Source organism: Lissotriton vulgaris, chromosome 2_2 (genome assembly GCF_964263255.1).
Source record: "Lissotriton vulgaris chromosome 2_2, aLisVul1.2, whole genome shotgun sequence".
Lineage (NCBI taxonomy): Eukaryota > Metazoa > Chordata > Amphibia > Caudata > Salamandridae > Lissotriton > Lissotriton vulgaris.
The window spans coordinates 50,334,717-50,358,498 of NC_141688.1; the positions used below are offsets into that span (position 1 = coordinate 50,334,717).

Here is a 23,782-nt window from a genome sequence, read left to right on the forward strand (position 1 = left end):
AGCATGGCGCCCAAAAAGGGAGGACAAAAGCGGAAAGATCCTGAGCCGGAATTGGCTCAGATTATGAAATTACTGCAGAAGAAGTTGAGCAAGGAGGCTCCCTAAAGCGGGGATGAGAGCGATTCTTCTCAGGGGGAACAGCCCGAGGTCGTAGAGCGGCCGCGCAGGGGGGTGACACCAAAGGTCGCTGATCCTCCATTAAAGATAGAAACCTAAGGCACAGCCTAAAAAGAAAGGGGGATCCAGGCAGGGGAAGGGTAGGCCTAGCCCTGTCAGGGGGAAACAGGACGAGGGATCAGTAGGTCCCGTCCCCACGCCTCCGTTAGATGCAGAGCAGGTGTACCCTTCCGTCCCCATCCCGAATGTAGCCGCGCCAGGAGACCCAGTGGGTTCAGTATTGTCCGAGATTAGGGAGGCGCTGAAAGCATTGGCCCCGGGAGGCCAGGGACCAGTAGTTACGGTCCCCCCGGCCCCACTCCCCACCGCAGCCGGTGGCCGCAGTGGCAGCCATGGGCGATCGGTTAGATAGCTTGCTGGCATTGGTTTCCACATTAGTAGGCCAACTATCAGCTCTGGAGAAGGTAATGGAGAGAGTGAGCGCTGGAGCGGCGGCACCGTGGGGGCCCCCTCCGGCCACAGAACAGGGCGCGTGGCAGGACATTCAAAGGCAGTTGGCCCTCGTAGTCGGGTCGCGCAAGGCGTTGCATAGTGTAGCGACAGGAGCCCTTCCCCTCGCGACAGCGATAGCTGTAACACCTACAGGAGGTAAGCCTGGTGACGCTGCAGCAAGGGGCAGTGAAGTGGAGGTTAGTTAGGGGAACGTATTGTCCCAGTCAGGGATGCTAGCTACGCATGTGAGCGGGGAAATGCGAGAGAAGATTTGGAAGGGTGCCTACGTAGACATATTCTCCCTTATCAGGCCAAAGAGAAGGGAGGAAGATTACAAAGACAGGGAGGGGAAGGAGCACTCCTTCCGAGATCAGAGACTGAGGATTGAGGAGATGATTACCAATTGGTTGTGCAGCTTTCATGTTTATATGACAGTGTTGTTGGAAAGAAGGCCAGAGTTGGCGATTCCGCTGGTGTTTTATACCAATAAGATCGTGAAGGTTCACTCCACGCATGGTGGTTCAGCCTGGTTGACATATGATATGGAGTTTCGCTGGGCGAAGGAGAAGAAACCCTCCATTTGTTGGGATCAGGTTGTGGTCAATGCCTGGTTGGAGAGCATGAGCACTAGGGAACACCCGGCTAAGCATCCCTTTCGGACTTCCCAGGGAAGCCGGGCGAGAAGAACGGCACATGCTGGGCATGCAATGGCAAAGGGTGCACATGGCCCCCCGGGCAGTGCAAGTTTAAGCACGCATGCGCCTACTGCGGTCACCCGTCCCATCCCGAACCTAAGTGCAACAAGAAATCCAAAAAACGGGGGGGTAATGCCTCTAAGGATATCAAGCCTCCCCAAGTCTAAACTGCCTACTCCTGTTGATATTGAGAAGCTGATCTTTTGGTTGGACAGGTATCCAGATAGAGCAGCTGCTAGGATGTTGTTCGAGGGTTTTTCCAGTGGTTTCCGTATCCCAGCATCACAGGTCCCCTACTATTACTCAGTGTAGGAACCAAGTTTCAGCAGGGAACCCATCCCTCCGTAGTGGCCACAAAGGTGGAAAAAGAGCAGGCCTTAGGCCGAGTAGCAGGCCCGTTCCCGGCTCCTCCCTGGGAGAACTATGTGTGCTCCCCTCTGGGAGTAGTGCCCAAGAAGGAGCCGGGACAATTCAGAATGATCCATAACTTATCTGCACCGAAGGGTGCATCTGTAAACGTTGCCATCGACCCGGCAGTGTGTTCGGTGACGTACTCGTCCTTCGATGCCGCGGTTCAGAAATTGAGGGAGCTAGGCCGTGGGGCGTTGTTAGCAAAAACCGACATTGAGTCAGCATTCCGCTTGTTACCGGTACACCCTGAGGACTACCATTTGTTAGGCTTTCAGGTCCAACAGCAATTTTATTACGACAGATGTATGCCTATGGGTTGTGTGGTCTCCTGCAAGTACTTTGAGACCTTTAGCTCCATGCTGCAATGGGTCTTTTCGCAAAAGTCAGGATGTACAGATGTGGTACATTACTTAGATGATTTCATGGTGATGGGGCCCGCATCGTCGGAGGCCTGCGCGTTGGCCTTAAGTCAGCTGGTGGCTATGCTAAAGGATTTCGGGGTGCCGCTGGCACCGAGCAAGACAGTCGGCCCCGACACGTGCTTGTCCTTCCTCGGCATCGAAATTGACACAGTAGCGGGGGAATGTAGATTGCCAATGGATAAGGTAAAGGCCTTTTCCCTAGCCATTGAGGTTGCCTTGGCGTGTCCAAAGGTGATGTTGCACCAGTTACAAGTGCTAGTGGGTCAGCTGAACTTTGCTTTGTGTATCATTCCCATGGGACGCACTTTCTCGAGGTCTATAGCCAGAGCGATGGTGGGTCTTACCCAGAAGCATCACTGGGTGAGGTTAAAAGCAGGGGTTAAGGAGGACTTCAAGGTGTGGTGAGACTTCCTAGCCGATTTCAACGGGCGGGTGGTATGGCCTGCGCATCCGGTATCCAGCGTGGAGCTAGGATTATACACCGATTCAGCTGGTAGTGTTGGTTTTGGGGCAATCTTGGGCCCCGCCTGGTGTGGGGCGGTTTGGACGGCGGAGTGGCATTAACAGGTTTGACTAAGAATTTGGCCTTTCTAGAACTTTTTCCCATCTCGGTGGCAGTTACGGTTTGGGCGGAGTGCTTCAGGGACAGGGTCGTGACCTTTTGGTCGGATAACATGGCAGTGGTTCAGGTTATCAATCGGCAAGGAGCGACTTGCCCACATGTGCTGAGGTTGCTGAAATTGTTGGTGTTGGCATGCTTGAAATTGAATTTGACCTTTAAAGCTGCGCATATACCTGGTGTTGATAACCATGCTGCTGACGCTTTGTCTCGTTCCAAGTTGCAGGACTTCCGGAGGTTCCACCCGCAGGCGGAAGAGCGCATGACGACGTTCCCTACGTCACTGGAAAATTGGAGCCCCGCTTTAGCGGGGCTGGTAGGTGCCGCCCTGTGTGACCGCACCAAACGTGCCTATCAGTTACAGTTTAATGTTTACAGATCATTTGTGGAACAAGCCGGAGAGGCTAGGATCTTCTCAACTGAAACAATGTATGCCTTCTTACAGGTTCTGCGGGATCAGGGCAAATCAGTGTCCTATGCTAGGGCCACCTTGGCAGCGATAGGCTTCTTCGCTAAACTGGCGGGGGAGCAGGACCCTGGGGCTTCATTCTTCATCAGAAAAGCCTTAGCGGGTTGGGCTCGATTGGACGGGCCACGGCGGGACTGTCGTAGGCCTCTGGATCTCCCGACCTTGATTGATATTTTGGGGGTACTGCCTGTTATTTGCAAGTCACCGTTCGAGGGAATCATGCTGGGGGCGGCATTTTGCCTGGCCTTTTACGGGGCCTTTCGCCTGGGTGAGATAGTTGGGGCCTCCAAAGTAGACCTATGGGGAGGGTTGCAGTTCAGGGATATCTCCCTTTCCTCGGGGGGCCTAGTACTGCAGTTGCGACGTTCCAAGACAGATCAAACAGGAAAGGGGGTCACCATCCGTTTGCTGCCAGCCCCAGGGATAGCAGCCTGCCCCGTATCCCGCATGCAGGCGTACTTGGCCCGACGCCCAGCTAGGGGGGGGTCGGCTCTCTTCATCCACGAAAACGGGGATTGCCTGTCTCAATATCAATTTAAAGCAGTGTTTGGGTTGGCCTTGGGGAATCTGGGTCTGGGAGCAGTGGGCTATTCTTCTCATTCCTTTAGGATTGGTGCCGCAACTTTGGCGGCCGGGGCCGGTCTCGCCCCCAACGTGGTGAAAGGTGTAGGTCGCTGGACCTCTGACTGCTATAAGCGATATGTGAGGCCTGAATTGTTGTAAAAACATATGTGTGCAGTGTCTAACGGCTTCATCTCTCTCCTTTCTGATTAGAATGCCCGCTTCCGTGGTATTGATACTCGGGCACTCTTTCGTGCGTCGCGCGGCAGTGCGCTTGCAGCGAAGAGAGGTGGTGAGACCGGCCGCATTGGGCGAGACCGAATTCTTATGACACGGCGTTGGAGGGATGCGTATCCGACACTTGAGGCGGATCGTGGAGGAGCTCAGGGCACGAGAGCAAAAATCGCCGGATTGGATTATCCTACATTTGGGTGGCAACGAAATGGTCGACAGAGGGCGCTTAGCTGTCAAGAAAGCAGAGTTTGCCTGGCTGAGGCATGAGTTCCCATCGTCAAAAATAGTCTGGTCTGGCATGATATCACGCAGGGCATGGGGCCCTGGAGTGCGTCCTAGATCTTTGAACGTCTCTGTGAGGCGATTGAATGGCGAACTAGCAAGGTTGTGCTCAGTGAAGGGCCGCTTGCGCTACCTCCAGCACCGGATGATTTCCGGAGAAGCAATGTACCATCAGGATGGGGTGCATTTGTCGGACTATGGAACTGATACTTTTATCCGAGAACTTTGGTCATTTATTCTGAACGCAGGTGGGGAGGGTGGCAGACCTGTGGGCCTTGGCCACTCTTGTGGCGGAGAAGAGACCTGCGATCAGTAAATAGTGGCTAAACAAGATGGATGGGAGCCCGCTTGCCGGGCTCCATAGGCCAGCTCTGAGGGGGGATATGGCAAGCTCTTCACTGGGAGGAAGTGACCACCGTCTGGGGAGGCTGGGCCAACAGATTTCGAGCCTCCCGGGCGAACCCGGGCAGCCTGGTGGTCGAGAGGTGGGCCCCGGTAATGGCGGACAAGGATAGAAGGGCGGGACCCACCACTCTAAGGGGCAGATGCACGGCACTTGGCGTAGGATACCCAGTTGCGAGATGCGAACCAGATGGTGTTCCTCCCTTAGGGTTGGGAAGGTGATGGAGCTGATATGCTCAACAAATGTAGTTATGTTATAACTTGTGATTTTAGATATGCATGTTATTGCTTGTCATGTTTATACAATGTGGTGAATAAACATGGCCTTTTTAAACCCCACCTGAATCTCTGGTGCTTTCAAATGTGGGGATTTTGCATGTGTAGGGTAGTTGGGCGGCAGGGGCATATCTGGAAGGTACGGGTGCAGAAGTGGTGGAGCACGGCGTTAAGCCAAGGATGCTAACAATGCCCTCTGCCACTTCTTTGTACATATCCCCCATTTGTGTTTTACATGAAAATATTAGGTAAGTACAGGGTTTAGGGTCTGTTTTGGGTATTGGGGTGTATGGGTAATTTTAGGGTCCATGGTGGGTATAGTTTTTGGGGTGCCAATGGTAATTTTAGGGTTCAGGTGGGTATGGATTTTGGGGTGTAGGGGTAATTTTAGGGTTCAGGGTAGGTTTGAGTTTTGGGTTGAAGGGGTACTTTTAGGTTACAGGGTGGGTTTGGGTTTTGGGGTGCCCAGGGTAATTTTAGGGTTCAGGTTTTGGGATGCTGAGGGTAATTTTAGGGTTCTGGCTTGTTATGGGTTTTGGGGTGCTAAGGGTAATTTTAGGGTTCAGGGTGGGTTTGGGCTTCGGGGTTCCAAGGGTAATTTTAGGGTTCAGAGTAGGTATGGGTTTTGGGGTGAAGGGGTAATTTTTAGGTTACAGGGTGGGTTTGGGTTTTGGGGTGCCCGGGGTAATTTTAGGGTTCAGGGTGGGTTTGGGTCTTCGGACGCTGAGGCTAATTTTTAGGGATCAGGGTTTGTGTGGGTTTTGGTGTACTACGCATAGTTTTAAAGTTGGGTGTGGGTTTTGGGGTGGCAGGTGTAATTTTAGGGATTAGAGTGGGTTTGGGTTTTGGTGTGCCTAGGGTAATTTTAGGGTTCAGGGTGGGTATTGGTTTTGGGGTGTAGCGGTAATTTTAGGGTTCAAGGTGGGTATGGGTTTTTTTGGTGCCCAGAGAAATTGTAGGGTTCAGGGTGGGTTTGGGTTTTGGGGTGCCAAGGTTAATTTAGGGTTCAGGGTGGGGATGGGTTTTGGGGTGTAGGGGTAATTTTAGGGTTCAGGGTGGGTATGTAATGTAAATATTTATTTGTTGATTACTTAAAATCATTACAGTCAGCAAAGAACATGTCCAAAACTAAATTAGATTAAAAATATGCAGATACAGTGTACATTTACATCCAAGCCAAAATCTACAACTAAGCCCTATTATAGTTTGTTTTAGTGCAAATGATCAGTATGCAAAAATAAAGTGCATTGTGCCAGCAGCTATAATTTACAATATACAATACTTTAAAACGACAAGACATACAGAAATAAAAAGGCACAAAAGAAGAACATTTAAGACAAATTTGACAATAAAGTGCAATTCAGCTAATAAACTTTTAGCAGCAAAAACTAAGGTGCCTTGTGCTAGCAGCTAAAGTTGTCAATATACCAAATAAACTTTAGAATAAAAGATACATGAAAAACAACCAACCATAGTAAAATTGCCTTAGAAACGGCATTAGCAATAAAGTGCATTTGTAGTAATAGACTTTACCCAGACTTCGGAATGCCCACACTATCCCTAAAAACAATTGATAGCAATATAAAAAAACATATTTGGGCTATCAAACCCTAACAACTATGGTTTAAAGAAAATGCATAACCCAAGAACATCATTGCAGCTTTTTAAATAGTTTTCGTAGCATAAATGTCTTCACTTAAAATGTCTATATTACAAAGTTTCCTTTCAGCTATAAAAATAAACTTAACAAATCGGGAAATAAGATGGGTGGTGGCTCCACTTAGACATAAAATGATGGCGTTTCGACAAGATCTTACTCCCAATTCATTAAAAATAGACTTTAAGATGTTTTTTCGCTCTTCTAACAATTTGGGGCATAAAGTTACTATATGCACTTAGGATTCCTCGCAAGAAACACATAACCTACATAGGTTGGAGGGCCACTTGTTTTCCCATTTTTGTATTCCATCTTTAGTTGGATATCTCCCAAACCGTAACAACATAAATTTATTCTTTATTAAGGGTTTTAAAGGAAACAACAAATAAGGTTGGGGAACCAGTTTACCAAAGGAGTTAGCAATTGACCATAGGTGTTTTTTTTCCTAAGTTCATCTTTATCTATTATAGTTGACAATAAAATAGCTGATTGGTTAATTGATTTTTTATAGACCACTTTACTCCTGACTTCATCTTCTAAATTTGGACAATCAAAATTACGTAGACACTCATTTAAGTATGTTTGCCAACTACTCGCATATTCAGTTCTCATCATCTCATGCCAACACAGATTCGCAAGAGAACCCTCTTCAGCACGAGACAAAGACAACAAGGTCTTTAAAAATGTAGATTGTCGGGCCAATATTTTCATTTTTTAGACCAAATTCTTATATTGGCACAGCTACTATATCTAGGAATCCTAAAAAAATGATTTATACGTACTTATTTCGATGTCATCCAGAATTTTCATGTCTTTACTGCGGAAAATAATGGAACCGTAATCCAAGGATGGAATTAACTTTGCTTTCATAACCGGTTTCACTACCGGAAGGTTTTTCCCTGGGGGCTGGTTTAACAATTGAAATGTCCACTCACATTAAAGTCTGCTCTTGAGACTCAACTGCACCTTTAATTTGTCTATGCCTCATCCTGAGACTGCACCATGCGGCACTCCCCAGGCTGCGCAAAGCCGACATTTCTATTCTGCTGCGAACACGCATTAAGCAATGCAGTGCTCCTACATGAAGTGATAGCCCAATCTTGCTGGCCTGCAGTCTCCACGTCCACCGCGGCAGCCTAATAATGGGAGTGTGAAACCACCTGCACAACTCTTTTATGCAGTGAGTACTGCTCCTCTCTCCCCTTTGCATAGTTATGCCGCTCATTCAGTTTTGCAGCCGCCACACTTTGGAATTCCTTACCGCTACCGTTAAGGAGTCGGCAAGATCTGTTGTCCTTTCAAAAGGACCTTAAAAGTCATCTTTTCCCAGGGGGGGGGCGTAGGGTGGATACATACTGGTAGTGTTGTTTTGGGTCACAGCGCCAAGATACCCTTTGTGTGACAGCTGCGCTTAATAAGTATGCCAATACATACATACATACTTTGAGGGTCCCAAAAGCGAGACCTATTGGCTATTCCAATGCTTGTTTAACTTATCTCATTGTCACCGAACGGACTTCTGCCTAGGGCCTTAATCACAGGTGAGAAGTGTTTGTAATGCTTCGGATAAAAAAGTCAGGCCACGTCAGTGTCTGTCGCCATCTAGCAGTTGAAGATGTTAGGTGGCATGTTTAAACAACTCAGGCTTGCTTCAAAATCTATAAATAGAGTCTGCATCGCATGATCGCAAATGTGGGGGCACAGAAAAGTGCAGGCCTCCGGAATAAGCCTCTCCCAGCCATACGTCTCTAGCTACAATGATGGTGTTCTGACTGGAGGGGTGGGTGGGGGCACACCATGATTAAACAGTCTAATGGGCTTCGCCTATCAGCGGGTGGGGAAACCACCCACCCACCTCGTGTTCTCCACAAGTTCGGGAAAGGGTGCCACTTTCACAGTGAAGCCTCCCTTTATCGCACAAGACAGAATCCACTCACAACACGGTGAGGTGCACCGCGTCATAGCGGGCCCTCCAGGTCCAGCTCGAAGCTTGAGAGAGGCCAAAGAAAGTGCCCACCGTCTACACTCTTGGACAGGCTGCACCCCTTTAAGGCCACTGTATGCTGCTGCTTAACACTGCTTTCAGAAATGACTCGCTCGAACGCACAGGCCTGAAACAAACTGCTTGAACTATGGCCATATTTATGCAGAAAGCAATTGCACGAAAAGCAAATTGTCATCCTTTTCCAGGGCACTAAAAATCCTTGAACTGAATCTAAATTATTATCCCCTAAAGATGTTTGACACTGATGGACTTTTTCTTTCTCCACTTTAGATAATCCAAGTTGTTAATTTTAATCTCATGCACGGGAATTCAACGTTTCTGTTTCACTTTGAGCTGCTCTGTTTTGCACTGTTAAACATCGCAATCATTGACTAGTGTAGACAGTGTGACTGTTTGCTTTTTAATGGCCATCATAAATACAAAAAATATTTTAAAAGGAATTGACAGCGTGGACTGCCTACGGACATTGTTGTAAAACCTTGTGGAACTTCAGAAGAGATAAGGATCCGAAGTGAAGTGGCGGTTTCAATCACCAAGAAGGTAATCAAATGTCATGTTGGTATGAAACAATAAATATGGCTGAATGAGCAGAAGTGAAGTAATCTGTGACCAATTTTGCCCAACCGCACTTACCTGAATTGCCTGATAAAGTACAGGTCAATGGCAAGAAAGTTTCAGAAATCTCAAAATAACTCTTATTACAAGTCACAACAAAGCCTTCATGTACGTCGAGGCTAACTGGAACATACTTCCCAGGGTAAAAGCAAAACAACCCTGCCTAAAGGTTAAGAAACAACAAGCATGCATGCAGCAGAAGGGGAGGGGGCCTGCGCGATTCCCTTGCGGGAGCGTGCGACCATATGGCGCCACATGCTCCCGCAAGAAAATCGCCAGACGTGCACGCGTTGCCATTGCATGCAATGTAACACGTGCACGATTTTTTGCCCCCAAAGCTGTGCAGATGGCATTAGGTCTCTCTCCTGTGCACCGCATGCGCGCTGTGAAGGCGAGACTTAAAATGTAGGTGAGTTGGGAATAGAAGAACCAGTGGCAAGTAATCTCCTGAAGGAAGGAATATTAAAAGAAATTGCTGGTAGTCCTTTCACTGTCCCTTTACTTGTGCGAAAACGAATCTTGCAAGTTCCCAGGTGATGCAGATGTCTTTCCTTTCATGCAGTATTAACAAAAAATAAACAAAATAGTGATACCTTTATTTACAGAAGTGCTCAAGCCTACCACCATATTGTCCTATATATAAATTACTGCTATGTACTTTACAGTGCATGATTTAGGATCTGTCTTCCTCGCAATACCCTTGCACCCCGACAGACAATACATTTTCGCATTTCAACACGAAAATAATAAACCCTATAAATCATCCTCATTGGCTTACACATAAAATCCATCCATCTATCTTCTTGCATGTACTATAAAGGAATTTAGATTCCCTCACATTACCATGACCATCGACAACAATACAGTATATTTAATTGTTGTTTCGACTTCAGTGGAAGCGTACAAGTAAGTCACAACAGCCCTCCTTTCTCACTCCAAAGTATTATAGGGTTTACCCCTACAATTATAATACAATTATAATACTGCACAACCAGACAGGGTTGCAGCTAACACACATTTTCACACCCCACCTCAATAGTCCACCAATTGCAAACCTTGACAAACAAAGAGGTTGTGAACCCTATATCAAGGACTGCAGTATAAAGAGAGGACTGTGTATTGCTCCTGCCTTAGGAATCCTAGACTACACAGAGGAATGTAATCTCTTTTGCCATGAATACAAGGGTGTTCTTGGGTTTTATGGCTCAGAAGCATGGCACTTAAAGTAGCTTAATCTTCAACCACTCTAGACTCAGTTGTGGCACCTTGCCTACTTTGCTTTGCTCGGGGCCTTCAGCTGCTGCAGCTATAGAACATCCTGAAAGTATTGTCTAAGTATGTCAATTGACTTTACATGTGCCCTATGCAGTGGAAGTATTGTTAGCGATGACAAAGACACAGCATCTTACTAATGCAGATGAACAAACTATCAGTTAATTCTATTAGCTCCCTATATTGCCATAAAAGATGTACCACAGTGAACCCAGCTACATTATTACCTATGATCAAGATCAATTATTAACAAATGACGCATATCATGATTGCTCACAGGCTAGCTAACTGCACACCAAGCTAACAACCAGAGTTGTGGGATATGTCTTTACAGATTTAGATAGGGACTTGTTTGTGATGGTTCTTCTTTATGAGACCACTTCTTATGTTAGCTGTACTGCATGAAGATTAGTGGAAGATGCTCATCTGGAATGCTTGAAATTGCATAAGCAGTGTGTTAGAAATGGGATTTCTGGTTGGCTAGGACATGCGCCTAAGCCAGGCAGACACCACCACTCTAGTCATGGCAAGGGAGTTACACGCTGAAGATAACCCCTGCTCACCCCCTTGGTAGCTTGGTATGAGCAGTCAGGCTTATCCCACAGTCAATGTATAAAGTATTTGCACAACACACACACACAGCAGCAACACACTAGTCCACCACAAAAGAAACTCCACACAAGGTTATATAAAGAAATAGCCTTTGTATTATCCAAAGCACATTAGAATCATAATCACACATATACTGTGCCAACTGGCACTAGGCAATATTCACAGGGGATTATATACATGACTGGGCCAGTCGGGCTACTGTCAGAACCATCACAAGTACAAACAGTAGGAATAAAACACAACTAGTTACTACTGGTACAATAATGTCCTCAGCATTATATCTAGCAACATAAACGCATTATATCTGCATCACAGTAGGCAGAAAGCACATTAGGTCCAAGCTTCATAAGCATCCTCTGTAGGCATCACATTAACATAAACACATTATTCATAAATACCATGGCCATAAATCACATTTTGCAACCATCATATTTGCTGTAAACTCATTATGCAGTTTTGTGGAGCCTGGCGCTGTACCAATATCCCCAAACTGACCCAGGCCAAATGGCCTTCTCTGGGGCTCAAATGCTCTTTGTTCCGAAAGTCAGGGCGTAAAGTTAGAACATTCCATTGGCCCTTTGGCTGCCCTGGCAGCAGAAAAGATGTGCGTCACGTACAGGGGGCTGAGGGGTGCATCTCACCCCTTCCTTATCATAAAAATCATAATTGCCCCCATGTTGCAGCTGCTCACACTCCTGCGGTGCAGCTGATGGAAAATGAGGACCGGCACCAACCATGATGTGGCAGCTCCACTCCGTGACTTATAAATACCCCTGCCCCTTCGGTGCAGTTGCCCACGCTCTTGCAGTGCAGCTGTAGTAAAGCACGAACACTGGCACCCACCTTGCCCGGGGAGCACCTACATTGCTCTGGCTTCAGTCCCCACTAACCGGGGCTCTGTGCAGACTCCTCCAGTCTTCTTTTAGGTGGGGGCAGGCTCCGACAATGTGCCTCAACGGGTTGCGCTACTGGAGCTTCACCAGATCACCCGCTCTTTCTCCTGTGGTCTCTGGAGCCCTCGAGGCTCCCACGTCGTGACTCCTCTGAGGCCGTGAGCCAGGCACCGACAATGTGCCTTGACCGACCCCTTCTCCGTTCTCCGCGGTGGCAGGCAGGGCTTCTCTCTCCTTCCAGCAGACTCCGGTGAGACGTCCGGCCGGCAACTTAGCCCCGCCTCCAACCAGGCAGCTTCCGGTCACCGCTCGTGGTGTGGTAGCCCTGTTCAGCGATGCGAGATGCAGGGTAGGCTCCCACCTTTTAGATACACACATAAGCGGGGTGGACTCCCGCTTCTCCAGTAGTTTGGGGTGGGCTCCTGCTCTGTTCCTCTTCACATCACAATGCGGGGTGGGCTCCCACTTTGCCACCAGCAATGCGGGGAATCTCCACGCCAGGGTTCCCCCGTAGATGACGCACCCCAGCGCTGCAAGGCACCCGCACTCTCCCCGTCCTGGGAGAAAGGTCACAGCACTCACGAGGCGCTAGGCACCAGAAATGTAGAGGGGGACAGCCGGTCCCAGGCAGGCCAGCTCACAGGACCCTCCAGAAGGGAGCCAGTCCCTCGTGGTGGTTCCTCCTGGAGCCCAGCAGCAGCAAGTCCCCAAGTCACAAAGAAACACCTTTTCATTGGGTCACAGCCCCAATATTTATACTAAATCTCTAGCCCCAACGCAGGTACCGTTGCACCCTAGTGCAAGGGTGTGTGCGTGCAGGGGAGGATTGTTTATGTGCAGGAAGGTACCCCTTCCTGCACATAAACAATCTATAAATGCCTCTTTGTAACTTCTTTGTGTGCTGTACATAAACAATCATTGGCCATTTGTAGTTTTCAAGTGTGCTGCACAACGCAGCACACATGAAAACAGAAAAAACGAGGAGAAATGAAACATTTTCCTGGTTGCGCAAGGTAAGACCTGGTTTTCCCTGGTCTTAATTCTGGCTCTGTCTCCTAGTTACGCCTCCCTTGTAAATATAAGTCAGTGTCAGAACCAATGGGTGTTGCGGTAGTAATCCCCTCAGCAATACCCATTGCCCTCCCCTTTCACGCTTAGTTAAGTGTGAAAGGGGGCCTTAATTGCAAGGCAGCGTTAAGCCACATTAAATTACATTGTGATAGCGATAGGGCTTGTACATATGCCCCTATGTGTCAACAGGGAATGCTCGGGTGATCTAAAAGCATAGTATCATGCTAATCCAGGATATGCTCTTACCATGCTAACTAAAATGGCACAGGAAGGCGTAACTGTTACAATGAATAAATATTTTGATCCAGACTATTGGCAGCAACAGGTAGCAAATGATGAGTTACAAAGTTCCCATAAAAGTGGATGTGTGCAAACAGAAAATGGGATATGGGTACAAAACTGGGAGAATTGTTTTACCTATAGTATTGCTTCCATCAATTGCTCTGCTCTTACATTGCCATTCTCATGTAGGATGGGATGATATGATTAGATTTACTTCTCACTGCCGGTATAGAGTATAGACCAAAATGTAATCAAGAAGCTGAAAAACTGTGTAAACGTTGCGGCATTTGTGCACAAAACAATGTAAGCAGTGGTACACCAATTCAATCAGGACATTTTCTCTCACTGATGGTACCTTTTGATTTTCTACAAAAATACTTTTTTTAAATGCAACCTTGCAATAAGTACAATTAAGTGTTAGAGGCTGTTTGCATGGATAGAGGCATATCCAAATACAGTTGTGATGCAATGAATATAGCAAAATGTCTCCTCACAGAATTGACTCTATGCTTTAGGAACCCAAGACTCTTCAGCTCAGACAATGGACCTGCCTTTGTGTCCCGGGTAATACAGGGCATCTGCAAAGAGTTGGGGTGATGCAGAAATTCCACTGCGCCTATCACATAGAAGCTTCAGGCAGGGGAGAGGAGAATTGGGTAGCTAATTTTCAGGAACGGTTTGAGCATCCATTGAACTGTCTTGGGTTGATATTCATCTGTTAGCTCTCCTGTTATCTTTGATGGACTGACAAAATTAAGCCAACACAATATTTTGAAAGAGAGATCCTTGATCCTTGATACCTGAAAGCACATCTCTTCCTCCACTTTTTATAACAGTATATTTGGTACTATAATACTGCAAGAAACTAACAGATGTTTTATATTGTTTCCACCATTAGTTACTACATGCCCTTCTTGACACATTCTGCAAACAGGTGATTGGGTTTATGTGAAGTCCCACACCAGACCCTATTGGAAGGGCCCATTCTGAGAACTCCTAAAAGTGCTCACTGCAGTGAAATATCCTTGATTGGATTCCTGGTAAGGGTGGGCCTAGTTCGCGAAGTAGCGCTACGCGAAGCTACGCGAAGTGCAGTTCGCACTACGCAAACTTCACGTAGCACTACGCGAGCTGCTTAGTAGCATGTTCGCACTGTGCAAGATGCGTTTTAAATGATTGCACAGTGCGGACAAGCATCCGGCACTGTGCAATCATTGAAAATGGCATCTTGCACAGTGCAAGCTGTAGTTTTCTGCTGCTCGAGTAGATGTTTGCTCGAGCGGCAGCTTTCTCAACGCGAACTGGTAGTTTCTCATTGCGAGCGGTCGCGAGCATGCGCAACCACTAGCAATGAGAAACCTGACCTCCCCACGTTGAGAATCTCACCGGGATGTCATTTTGCTTGCTCGCGGTCGCAAACATGACATTGAGGACCGCAAACAAGAAAAAAATGACCGCTGCACTACGCTACGCTGCACTACGCGTGCTCGCACTGTACAGCTCGTATAGTGCGAAGTTGCGCAAACTTCGCAAACTACGCGTGCGTAGCGTAGTGCTTCGCCCAGGGTTAATTCCTGGTACACTGTTGCCACACAAAAAAAGGCTGCACTTTGAGCGAACTAAAAAAAAATGAATGTGTCTGTCTGTAATGCAACTGGTGCTCATGAAAAGCCCTCTGATACCTTCGGGTCCAGTTCGCGCTATATAAAAATCCCCCCAAAAACAGAAGGGCAGGCATAAACCACCAGACAGGAAAGAGGGCTTCCAGCTAATGTCTATAAAGCTTTTTGGTTTCCAAAACCATTAAATACAGCACGTGAAGTAATGGTGACCTCTCCATGCATAATGGTGGACACATCTGAAAGAACTACCAGGAATTGGCCTTCTGTGGTAGCTGTATAATGTTCTTGTTCATCAGCCTCCTAACAATTCGGCCTGCCGTTTCCAAAGACTGCATACAATCATCGGCTCCTGCATCAAGGGAAGAGGAAACAATTGGGTTACAACAAGCAGGCACGTCCACCTCGATGGTGGAATGGGTTAATACCCTGCATCAGTTTAGGGAGAATTATTAAATAAATAATTGGATTATTGTTAAGAAATATGTTACACTGAGTATATGACCTAACTGGTCATGTATAGCAAATTACGTGTAATTGTGTAAAAGAGTGTGAAAACTGTTTGGTGAGTCAAAAGAAGGTTTGCATGACTCCACACAGCTGTATATGTGATAAGGTATCCCTTTGACCCTCAGTGCATACGTGTCATCTGTTTTACTGGTCATAGACTTCTATACAATGAAACACACTAATAAATCGCTGTGCAGGTAGTGCTTTTTCTTATAAAAAAGGAATAGTAATTTTTTACACACACTACTATATACTGCACACAAATATACAAATATATGCAAATTGCCACATGTAAATGCCTATGGTGACACCCTCTAAAGGTCCTCATAACTAGCTGGTGTGTTCACTAACAAAAGATCAGACATATCAGGTAATCCCCTTAATTGCACAATGTACCACAAGCTCTGGTGGCACCTCTAATGGTATGCACATCACCAACCCTGAACCCTAAAAGACACAATATCCCTAATGTGACAAACACAATAAAATGTGTCCGTTAATAAAAATCAGGCCTACTAGCTTAGTCAGGGTGTCACAACAATAATTAAGGCAGAATCATATGATCACAGCACAGTGCAAGCAGTATTAAAACATTTCTAGATGGTACTGCCACTGAACAATGTTCAACAATATGTGCAATGATTCACTGTTGATACGGTACTATTAATAAAGATTTCACCGCCACACCGGCTCAAATTAACCACCGAGGAAGATCAGGGCCATACTGGAACTAAAGGCAACCCTGGCAAAAATGACTAATTAAGTCCCGCGTCTTTCCTCTCCTCGCTCTCTTGCTATCCATTTATTCTTTCTCTCTGCTCTCTCTTCTTCCTCTCTTCTCTCTCTCTCTTCCTCTCCTTCTTCTCTCTTTTGAAGCCCACTGTATCTGCCGTAATTAATTTCAATGTATATATTATCAAGGCTGCTTGATGTGGAGTTAATAACAGTAAATCAATATTTGTTAATATATACTTACCTTAACAATATTCTTGTACCTAATATTTAGGCTGCTCTATTTAAATATTCATATTTTCTCTCATTATTCTTACATAGCACTAGTAAAAGGTACATATTGGTGCTATCTTATCCATATGCTACGATGCATAATCATCAGCAGGCTCACAAATATACAGAGAAGAAGTCTGGAAGAAGTAGGTACAATTTAAAAATTGAAAGTATTCATATGGATGTCACAGATGCAGCATAGCGTACCGTAGCAAAGATGGCATTGGCCCTCTTGCATGCAAGGAAATTAGCCTCTTTCATACCCTTTGGGGTAGTAAAATACAGCAATTATCAGGGGTCATAGGACCCCCTTATGATTCTGTGCCATGGTGATATACTCTCAACTAACAGGAGCCTTAGGGGGATAAAAAGCAGGCCGCCCCCCACTCAAATTACTCTCAAACAACAATGGCCTGCCCCTTGTAAGCTCTATGGCTGAAGAAAATATCTATTTTGTTATGGCAGAGGATATATATAAACCTTCTGTCTACATGGATTGCACTCTGTTGCAAGTTCGACCTGGCATAAATGCCTATATGTGTGTGTCTAAGAGGTCCACCACCCAACTATATGTACCCACTATCTTCCAGTCATGAAAAAAGGGGGAGGGAAGGTTGACAGTGCCTCACGGAAGCAACACCAGGGGGAGGATTCTACCAGGCTGGTACTCGCCTGATTCCTCACTTCTCATCATCAGCTACTGTCAACCCAGAAATAAAATGGGAGAAAAAGATAAGGAAAGTGCATTCAAATTATAGAACCATTATGTGTTATATGTGATAGAACCCAGAGTGATATGCCAGTTTCCCAAGTTGGTGGAGTACAAATATATCACAATTAAAAAGAGCAAGGCTAACTGACAGCTACTGTCTTTTATTCTGTGCTGTTAGCTCACTCTGTTAAAAGTCAACCAACATGTTTCATCACTGTATCCTACTTTACCAGTGATTTCTTCAGGGTTGTGGGTCAGCATGTGAATTGCACCTTTCTGATTCTTCCCTTATTGTACCAGGTGGCCTCCTCTGACAAGCCTACCCGGCCCCCGTGGAAGAATGTATCTTCGTTTACAGGCCCCTAACTCAGTAGTGGGTCCTTGTTAACCGCCAAATGGTCGGTATCGCTAGCGCGTCCAGGTGTGGTCTGAGCTCACCCCTCGTCTAATTAAGTCCCGCGTCTTTCCTCTCCTCGCTCTCTTGCTATCCATTTATTCTTTCTATCTGCTCTCTCTTCTTCCTCTCTTCTCTCTCTCTCTTCCTCTCCTTCTTCTCTCTTTTGAAGCCCACTGTATCTGCCGTAATTAATTTCAATGTATATATTATCAAGGCTGCTTGATGTGGAGTTAATAACAGTAAATCAATATTTGTTAATATATACTTACCTTAACAATATTCTTGTACCTAATATTTAGGCTGCTCTATTTATATATTCATATGTTCTCTCATTATTCTTACATAGCACTAGTAAAAGGTACATATTGGTGCTATCTTATCCGTATGCTACGATGCATAATCATCAGCAGGCTCACAAATATACAGACAAGAGGTCTGGGAGAAGTAGGAACAATTTAAAAATTGAAAGTATTCATATGGATGTCGATGTCACAACTGCAGCACAGCAGTGGCCCTCTTGCATGCAAGGAAATTAGCCTCTTTCACAGCCTTTGGGGGTAGTAAAATACAGCAATTATCAGGGGTCAAAGGACCCCCTTATGATTCTGTGCCATGGTGATATATTCTCAACTAACAGGAGCCTTAGGGGGATAAAAAGCAGGCCGCCCCCCACTCAAATTACTCTCAAACAACAATAGCCTGCCCCTTGTAAGCTCTATGGCTGAAGAAAATATCTATTTTGTTATGGCAGAGGATATATAACAACCTTCTGTCTACATGGATTGCACTCTGTTGCAAGTTCGACCTGGCATAAATGCCTATATGTGTGTGTCTAAGAGGTCCACCACCCAACTATATGTACCCACTATCTTCCAGTCGTGAAAAAAGGGGGAGGGAAGGTTGACAGTGCCTCACGGAAGCAACACCAGGGGGAGGATTCTACCAGGCTGGTACTCGCCTGATTCCTCACTTCTCATCATCAGCTACTGTCAACCCAGAAATAAAATGGGAGAAAAAGATAAGGAAAGTGCATTCAAATCATAGAACCATTATGTGTTATATGTGATAGAACCCAGAGTGATATGCCAGTTTCCCAAGTTGGTGGAGTACAAATATATCACAATTAAAAAGAGCAAGGCTAACTGACAGCTACTGTCTTTTATTCTGTGCTGTTAGCTCACTCTGTTAAAAGTCAACCGACATGTTTCATCACTGTATCCTACTTTACCAGTGATTTCTTCAGGGTTGTGGGTCAGCATCTGAATTGCACCTTTCTGATTCTTCCCTTATTGTACCAGGTGGCCTCCTCTGACAAGCCTACCCGGCCCCCGTGGAAGAATGTATCTTCGTTTACAGGCCCCTAACTCAGTAGTTTGTCCTTGTTAACCGCCAAATGGTCGGTATCGCTAGCGCGTCCAGGTGTGGTCTGAGCTCACCCCTCGTGTACTAATTAAGTCCCGCGTCTTTCCTCTCCTCGCTCTCTTGCTATCCATTTATTCTTTCTCTCTGCTCTCTCTTCTTCCTCTCTTCTCTCTCTCTCTTCCTCTCCTTCTTCTCTCTTTTGAAGCCCACTGTATCTGCCGTAATTAATTTCAATGTATATATTATCAAGGCTGCTTGATGTGGAGTTAATAACAGTAAATCAATATTTGTTAATATATACTTACCTTAACAATATTCTTGTACCTAATATTTAGGCTGCTCTAATTATATATTCATATTTTCTCTCATTATTCTTACATAGCACTAGTAAAAGGTACATATTGGTGCTATCTTATCCATATGCTACGATGCATAATCATCAGCAGGCTAACAAATATACAGAGAAGAGGTCTGGGAGAAGTAGGAACAATTTAAAAATTGAAAGTATTCATATGGATGTCACAACTGCAGCACAGCAGTGGCCCTCTTGCATGCAAGGAAATTAGCCTCTTTCACAGCCTTTGGGGGTAGGAAAATACAGCAATGATCAGGGGTCAAAGGACCCCCTTATGATTCTGTGCCATGGTGCTATACACCTGCTGCACTAATAGTATCTACGCCCCTGTGGCTTAACAGGGACCATGGCAAGAAATATATAAGGTAATTGCCAGTTGCCAGTATTTTGAAAAATGTATGTTTATTTCAGTTTTTCATGATAACGTCTCCACACGATTCTCCCCATATAGGAAATATATATGAAAATAGCGGCTAGCCGCCAACGAGCTGATGATAATCAGTTTGAGCAACCAGAAGGCAGTTACCACGGCCCTCAAGGAGCTTTTTTTGGAAGACTCATTCTGGATGGGGGAAGTATAAACGTCAGAATAGATGCACGACACAGAAGGACTCCCTTGAAGGTGCTAAGCACTGCTGTACCACACCTCTATGAAAAAAAGAGTCCGAAGGCGGCAAGAGTGCTAATTTATGTAAATTCAGTAAAAACAATGCAAGGGAACAGATCTGCAAACACAGCAGGAGAATTCTCAGAAGGAATATTGTCAGTCACGGTATACTTCAAAAGAATGTGAGGCGTGATTTCTGAAATACCATAGTTCAGAATGAATCACTACGCAGATAACTGTGAACACTGGAGCCTATTTCAAGAAGTTTTAATAAAATTCGGTATAAAACGATTTTTTTTTAATTGCTATGGTCCCTGCTTATTTCATCGGTCTACCTCAAATCTAGAGCCAGCAAACTCCATCCATGAATTTCAAGATCACCTGTTGATGGGATCAAGTAGAACCAAGGGAGGGGGAGAAAGATCTTCTACACCTCCTCCTTTGCTTCATGACTTTAGTCAAGGGATGCTTCCCATAATGTAGGTCCACTGGAGCTGGGTGTTGTTCGATTTTGGAAAAGGGGGTGGTGATGGACAGAGTTTCTGAATGATGCAGAATACTCCTACCCAGTCAAGAGATCAGGACTTGATCCATCACCGTTTTTTTGCTCACTGCACCATCCCAGCTCAGAACCTGGCTACATGCAAATTAGTCTGTTCCTGTACCAGTGCATGATGGGAACAGGGAAAACCAAACTACCAAGCCAATTCTTATACTGGGAAGGAAACAAGCTTCCGGGGACCGGTTTCTGGCATTTCAGCCGTCGTCGGCCCGGCTTGCTTGAATCCTGATGGTGCAATGAGCAAGAGACTCACGTCCACAGCAGGATCCTGCAAGCACTGCAAGTGGTAGCCCCTGATCCAGTGCACCCTTAGATGCCAAAAGGCTCTGGTGTAATCTCCAAATAAGGTGTGCCACTGGTCGCAGGGGGCTTTAGATATCAACTGAAAGTGTATTGTGGGAGCTAGCATCAGTCCAACAACTTCGACTACAGTGAAACCTATTTGGCTCCACACAAAAAACGACAGAGAGGGTGGCTTCCTAACCATGAAGTTATATTTTGCAAATCAGTCAACGTTACAAGCTTTAATCATTCAGCTAATCAATTTATCAAATAGGCGTATACATCAATATTGTTATTCAATCTGAAATTGTATATTATGCAGAATGCAATGCAGAACAAACAAATCATTGGTTTCATAAAGGAACGTCTCTTATCTAAATAAGGGCAAGGAAAATTCTGTTCCGCCTTGTAGAGGAAGATCTTTCCCAGCCCCACGAACAGGATACATCATAAGTCCCCAAAATTATTACAAGGCTGGAGGCTCCTAATAATTTGTCTTTTTTGCTTTTATTTAATAGCAGCCCAAAAAAAATTCATTACCCAGAAAACCTGGAAAAAGAAAATACACACAAGAACATCATAATAGCAAGACAAATAGCGTGTTGAGTAACCTAATAATTATCTTTACTGAGAGCAACAATTCCTCTTTTCTTGCTGCTCGTAGTAAAGATAAGTATTCTTTTCACGTTTATTGTCACTTACTATGTAGGGTATTTGCGTAACATTTGGTTTTGGTACAAGTGCTTTAATTTTAAATATTTCGTTGTCCTCTGCTCACCACTTTGTTTCATGTGAGCGCTCCCTCAGTGGTTTTTTTTTTTATTGCGCTTGCCTTTTCGTTTATCTTTGGCTACCTTCACGCTGGCGTGTAGCCATTGCCAACCTCCTGCAGCGTTTCTATTGTGTGATGAGTTTCTTCCACCGCTCCCGCAGCGTTTTGCACATGTGTAAGGGGATTCCCTCTTTGCTTTTCCAAGCGGCTTTGTCCGCTTTAGCTGTGTGCCTCCCTTGGACCCTCCTTCTTGCTTGGGCAACGCCCCTTCACACATCCCTTCTATTAAAGCAACTCAGTTGGACCCTTTACTACAGTATTAACCATTTCTTTCCTTTTTTTAGGGATATCTTTATTATTGCAGTTGTTTTCCTGATTTTTCCATATTTCGTTTTTCATTTTATAATTAATAATTGCGTCTGAAGAAGACTCTGAGGTATTTAAAGATAATTCGAAAACCTTTATCAAGGACTCTATTCAACAGCCTTTGGCAGTTTCCATTATAGATGTGTCAAAATATTTAGAGGCGTCCCTTTCTAAAATGATTTCTTCTCCCTTTGAAGGTCTCTCTAAAACGAGCAAGAAATGTGCAGCCACTCACCCCTGCTGTCGCTAATAAAGGTGTTTCTTTGAGCTCTGGTCCTCCTATGCAAGAGGTTTCTTTTTCGGGGCTCCATTCTTCTTCACTACATGTTACCCAACTTAGATGACAATGAAGATGATGTGTTTAACACTAATAATTTGGATAGTACTTCTGATCCCAATTTACATGGTCCTCCAGAGAAAAGGGGAACTTTTCTCCTACTGATGGTGGTTTTTCTCACTCAGTGTCTTTTGATTTAGTGGACTATCTTTTAAAACTAATGTTTGACCCCTGCCTGATCCATCATCCCAATTGGACCGAGTGGCTCCCTTCAGAGCATGCGGCTGACTATGCATCTTTTTATCTTCGCTGCTCTCTGGATAAATCCTCCCATAATAAGTTGAAGTCTGAAAGTCCCTGTCCGTCCCTTCCCAATAATATTACTCCCACTCCTATTATAGATCCTAATATGTTCCTTTTTTTAACCAAATATGTTAAAGATCCTAAGAAAGAAAGGTTGACAGGGCCTGGTCCAATTGTCAAAATCGGATTTTGGAGTTGGTCAGTCCTCTAACTAGGATTTTGGACTTAGCCGAAGAGTCTAAGATGGAAGGTACACAGATGGATGCCGACACCTAGTCTAATTGGGCCCAAAGAGCCATATATATTTTGGGTAATGCCAACACCCACATTTCCCAGGAAAAAAGAAAAGTCTATTGCTCAAAATAGATCCCAAACTCAGCAGTTTCACCTCCAAAGAAGCAGGTACCTTGGCTAATGGCACTTTATTCTGAGATTCTTCTATCAAAGCACTTGGGAAGTATGTCTTCACCTTTGCAACAATGGAGAAGACGCAGCACCACTTCAAAAATATAATTTCTACTTGAGTTTTTGCCAGGGCATGCAAAGGTAGGAATCGCTTTGTCGGCTGCTACTCCGCAAGGGGTCAATACCTGAACAGAGGCTCCATCGACCAGCAGGCCCACGCATATGACTACACTGGCTACAATCCTCCGTTCTATCCCTGTCGATGCATAGGTTTCCACTATAGGAGATAGGGGAACAAAGGAGAACAATTCTCAGGTAAGACTTTCTAATTCTGGCCTACCTCCTTTTGGAGGCAGAATAGCTCTTTGTGTAAACGCATAGCTTTCTCTCACTGCAGATCCCTGGGTAATCCTAAATAATCAGGGTTATCTCATAGAACTATATCAACCTCCACTGCAGTTACATCTTCCTCGCCCCCTTTTCCACCCCCTTCTTTCTTCAGAGGACCAGTCTTTTGTACTTCAAGAGGAAATCCATTTTCTTCTGCCCAAACAGGCTATCGAACAAACAGATTTTGATCCTTTAGGTTTGATTAGCACCATCGTTCTTGTGCAGAAGAAAAAAAAAAGTGTTGCCTTGTGTAAAACCAAAAAGTTTTCAACAATTTTGTCATGTACCATCATTTCAAGATGGATACCATTCTCTATCTCAGAGATACAATACTTCATGACGATTGGTTGGTCAGACTGGATCTACAAGATGCTTATGTCTCAGTTTCCGATACATCTTTCTCACAGGAAATATCTTCAATTCCAATGGGTAAGTTCCTTCTTCCACCTCAAAGCTCTTCTTCACAGCCTG

The 23,782-nt window shown here is 45.3% G+C and overlaps 1 protein-coding gene across 1 annotated transcript in view; it reads left to right on the forward strand.

Moving 5' to 3' along the window:
• LOC147728992 (uncharacterized) overlaps window positions 1-23,782 on the forward strand; it is a 124,250-nt gene that overhangs the window by 97,271 nt on the left and 3,197 nt on the right. The window contains exon 2 of the mRNA XM_086959935.1: window positions 1,612-2,538. Coding sequence (XP_086816061.1) covers window positions 1,612-2,538 — 927 coding nt within the window. The remainder of the gene's footprint in view (window positions 1-1,611; window positions 2,539-23,782) is intronic.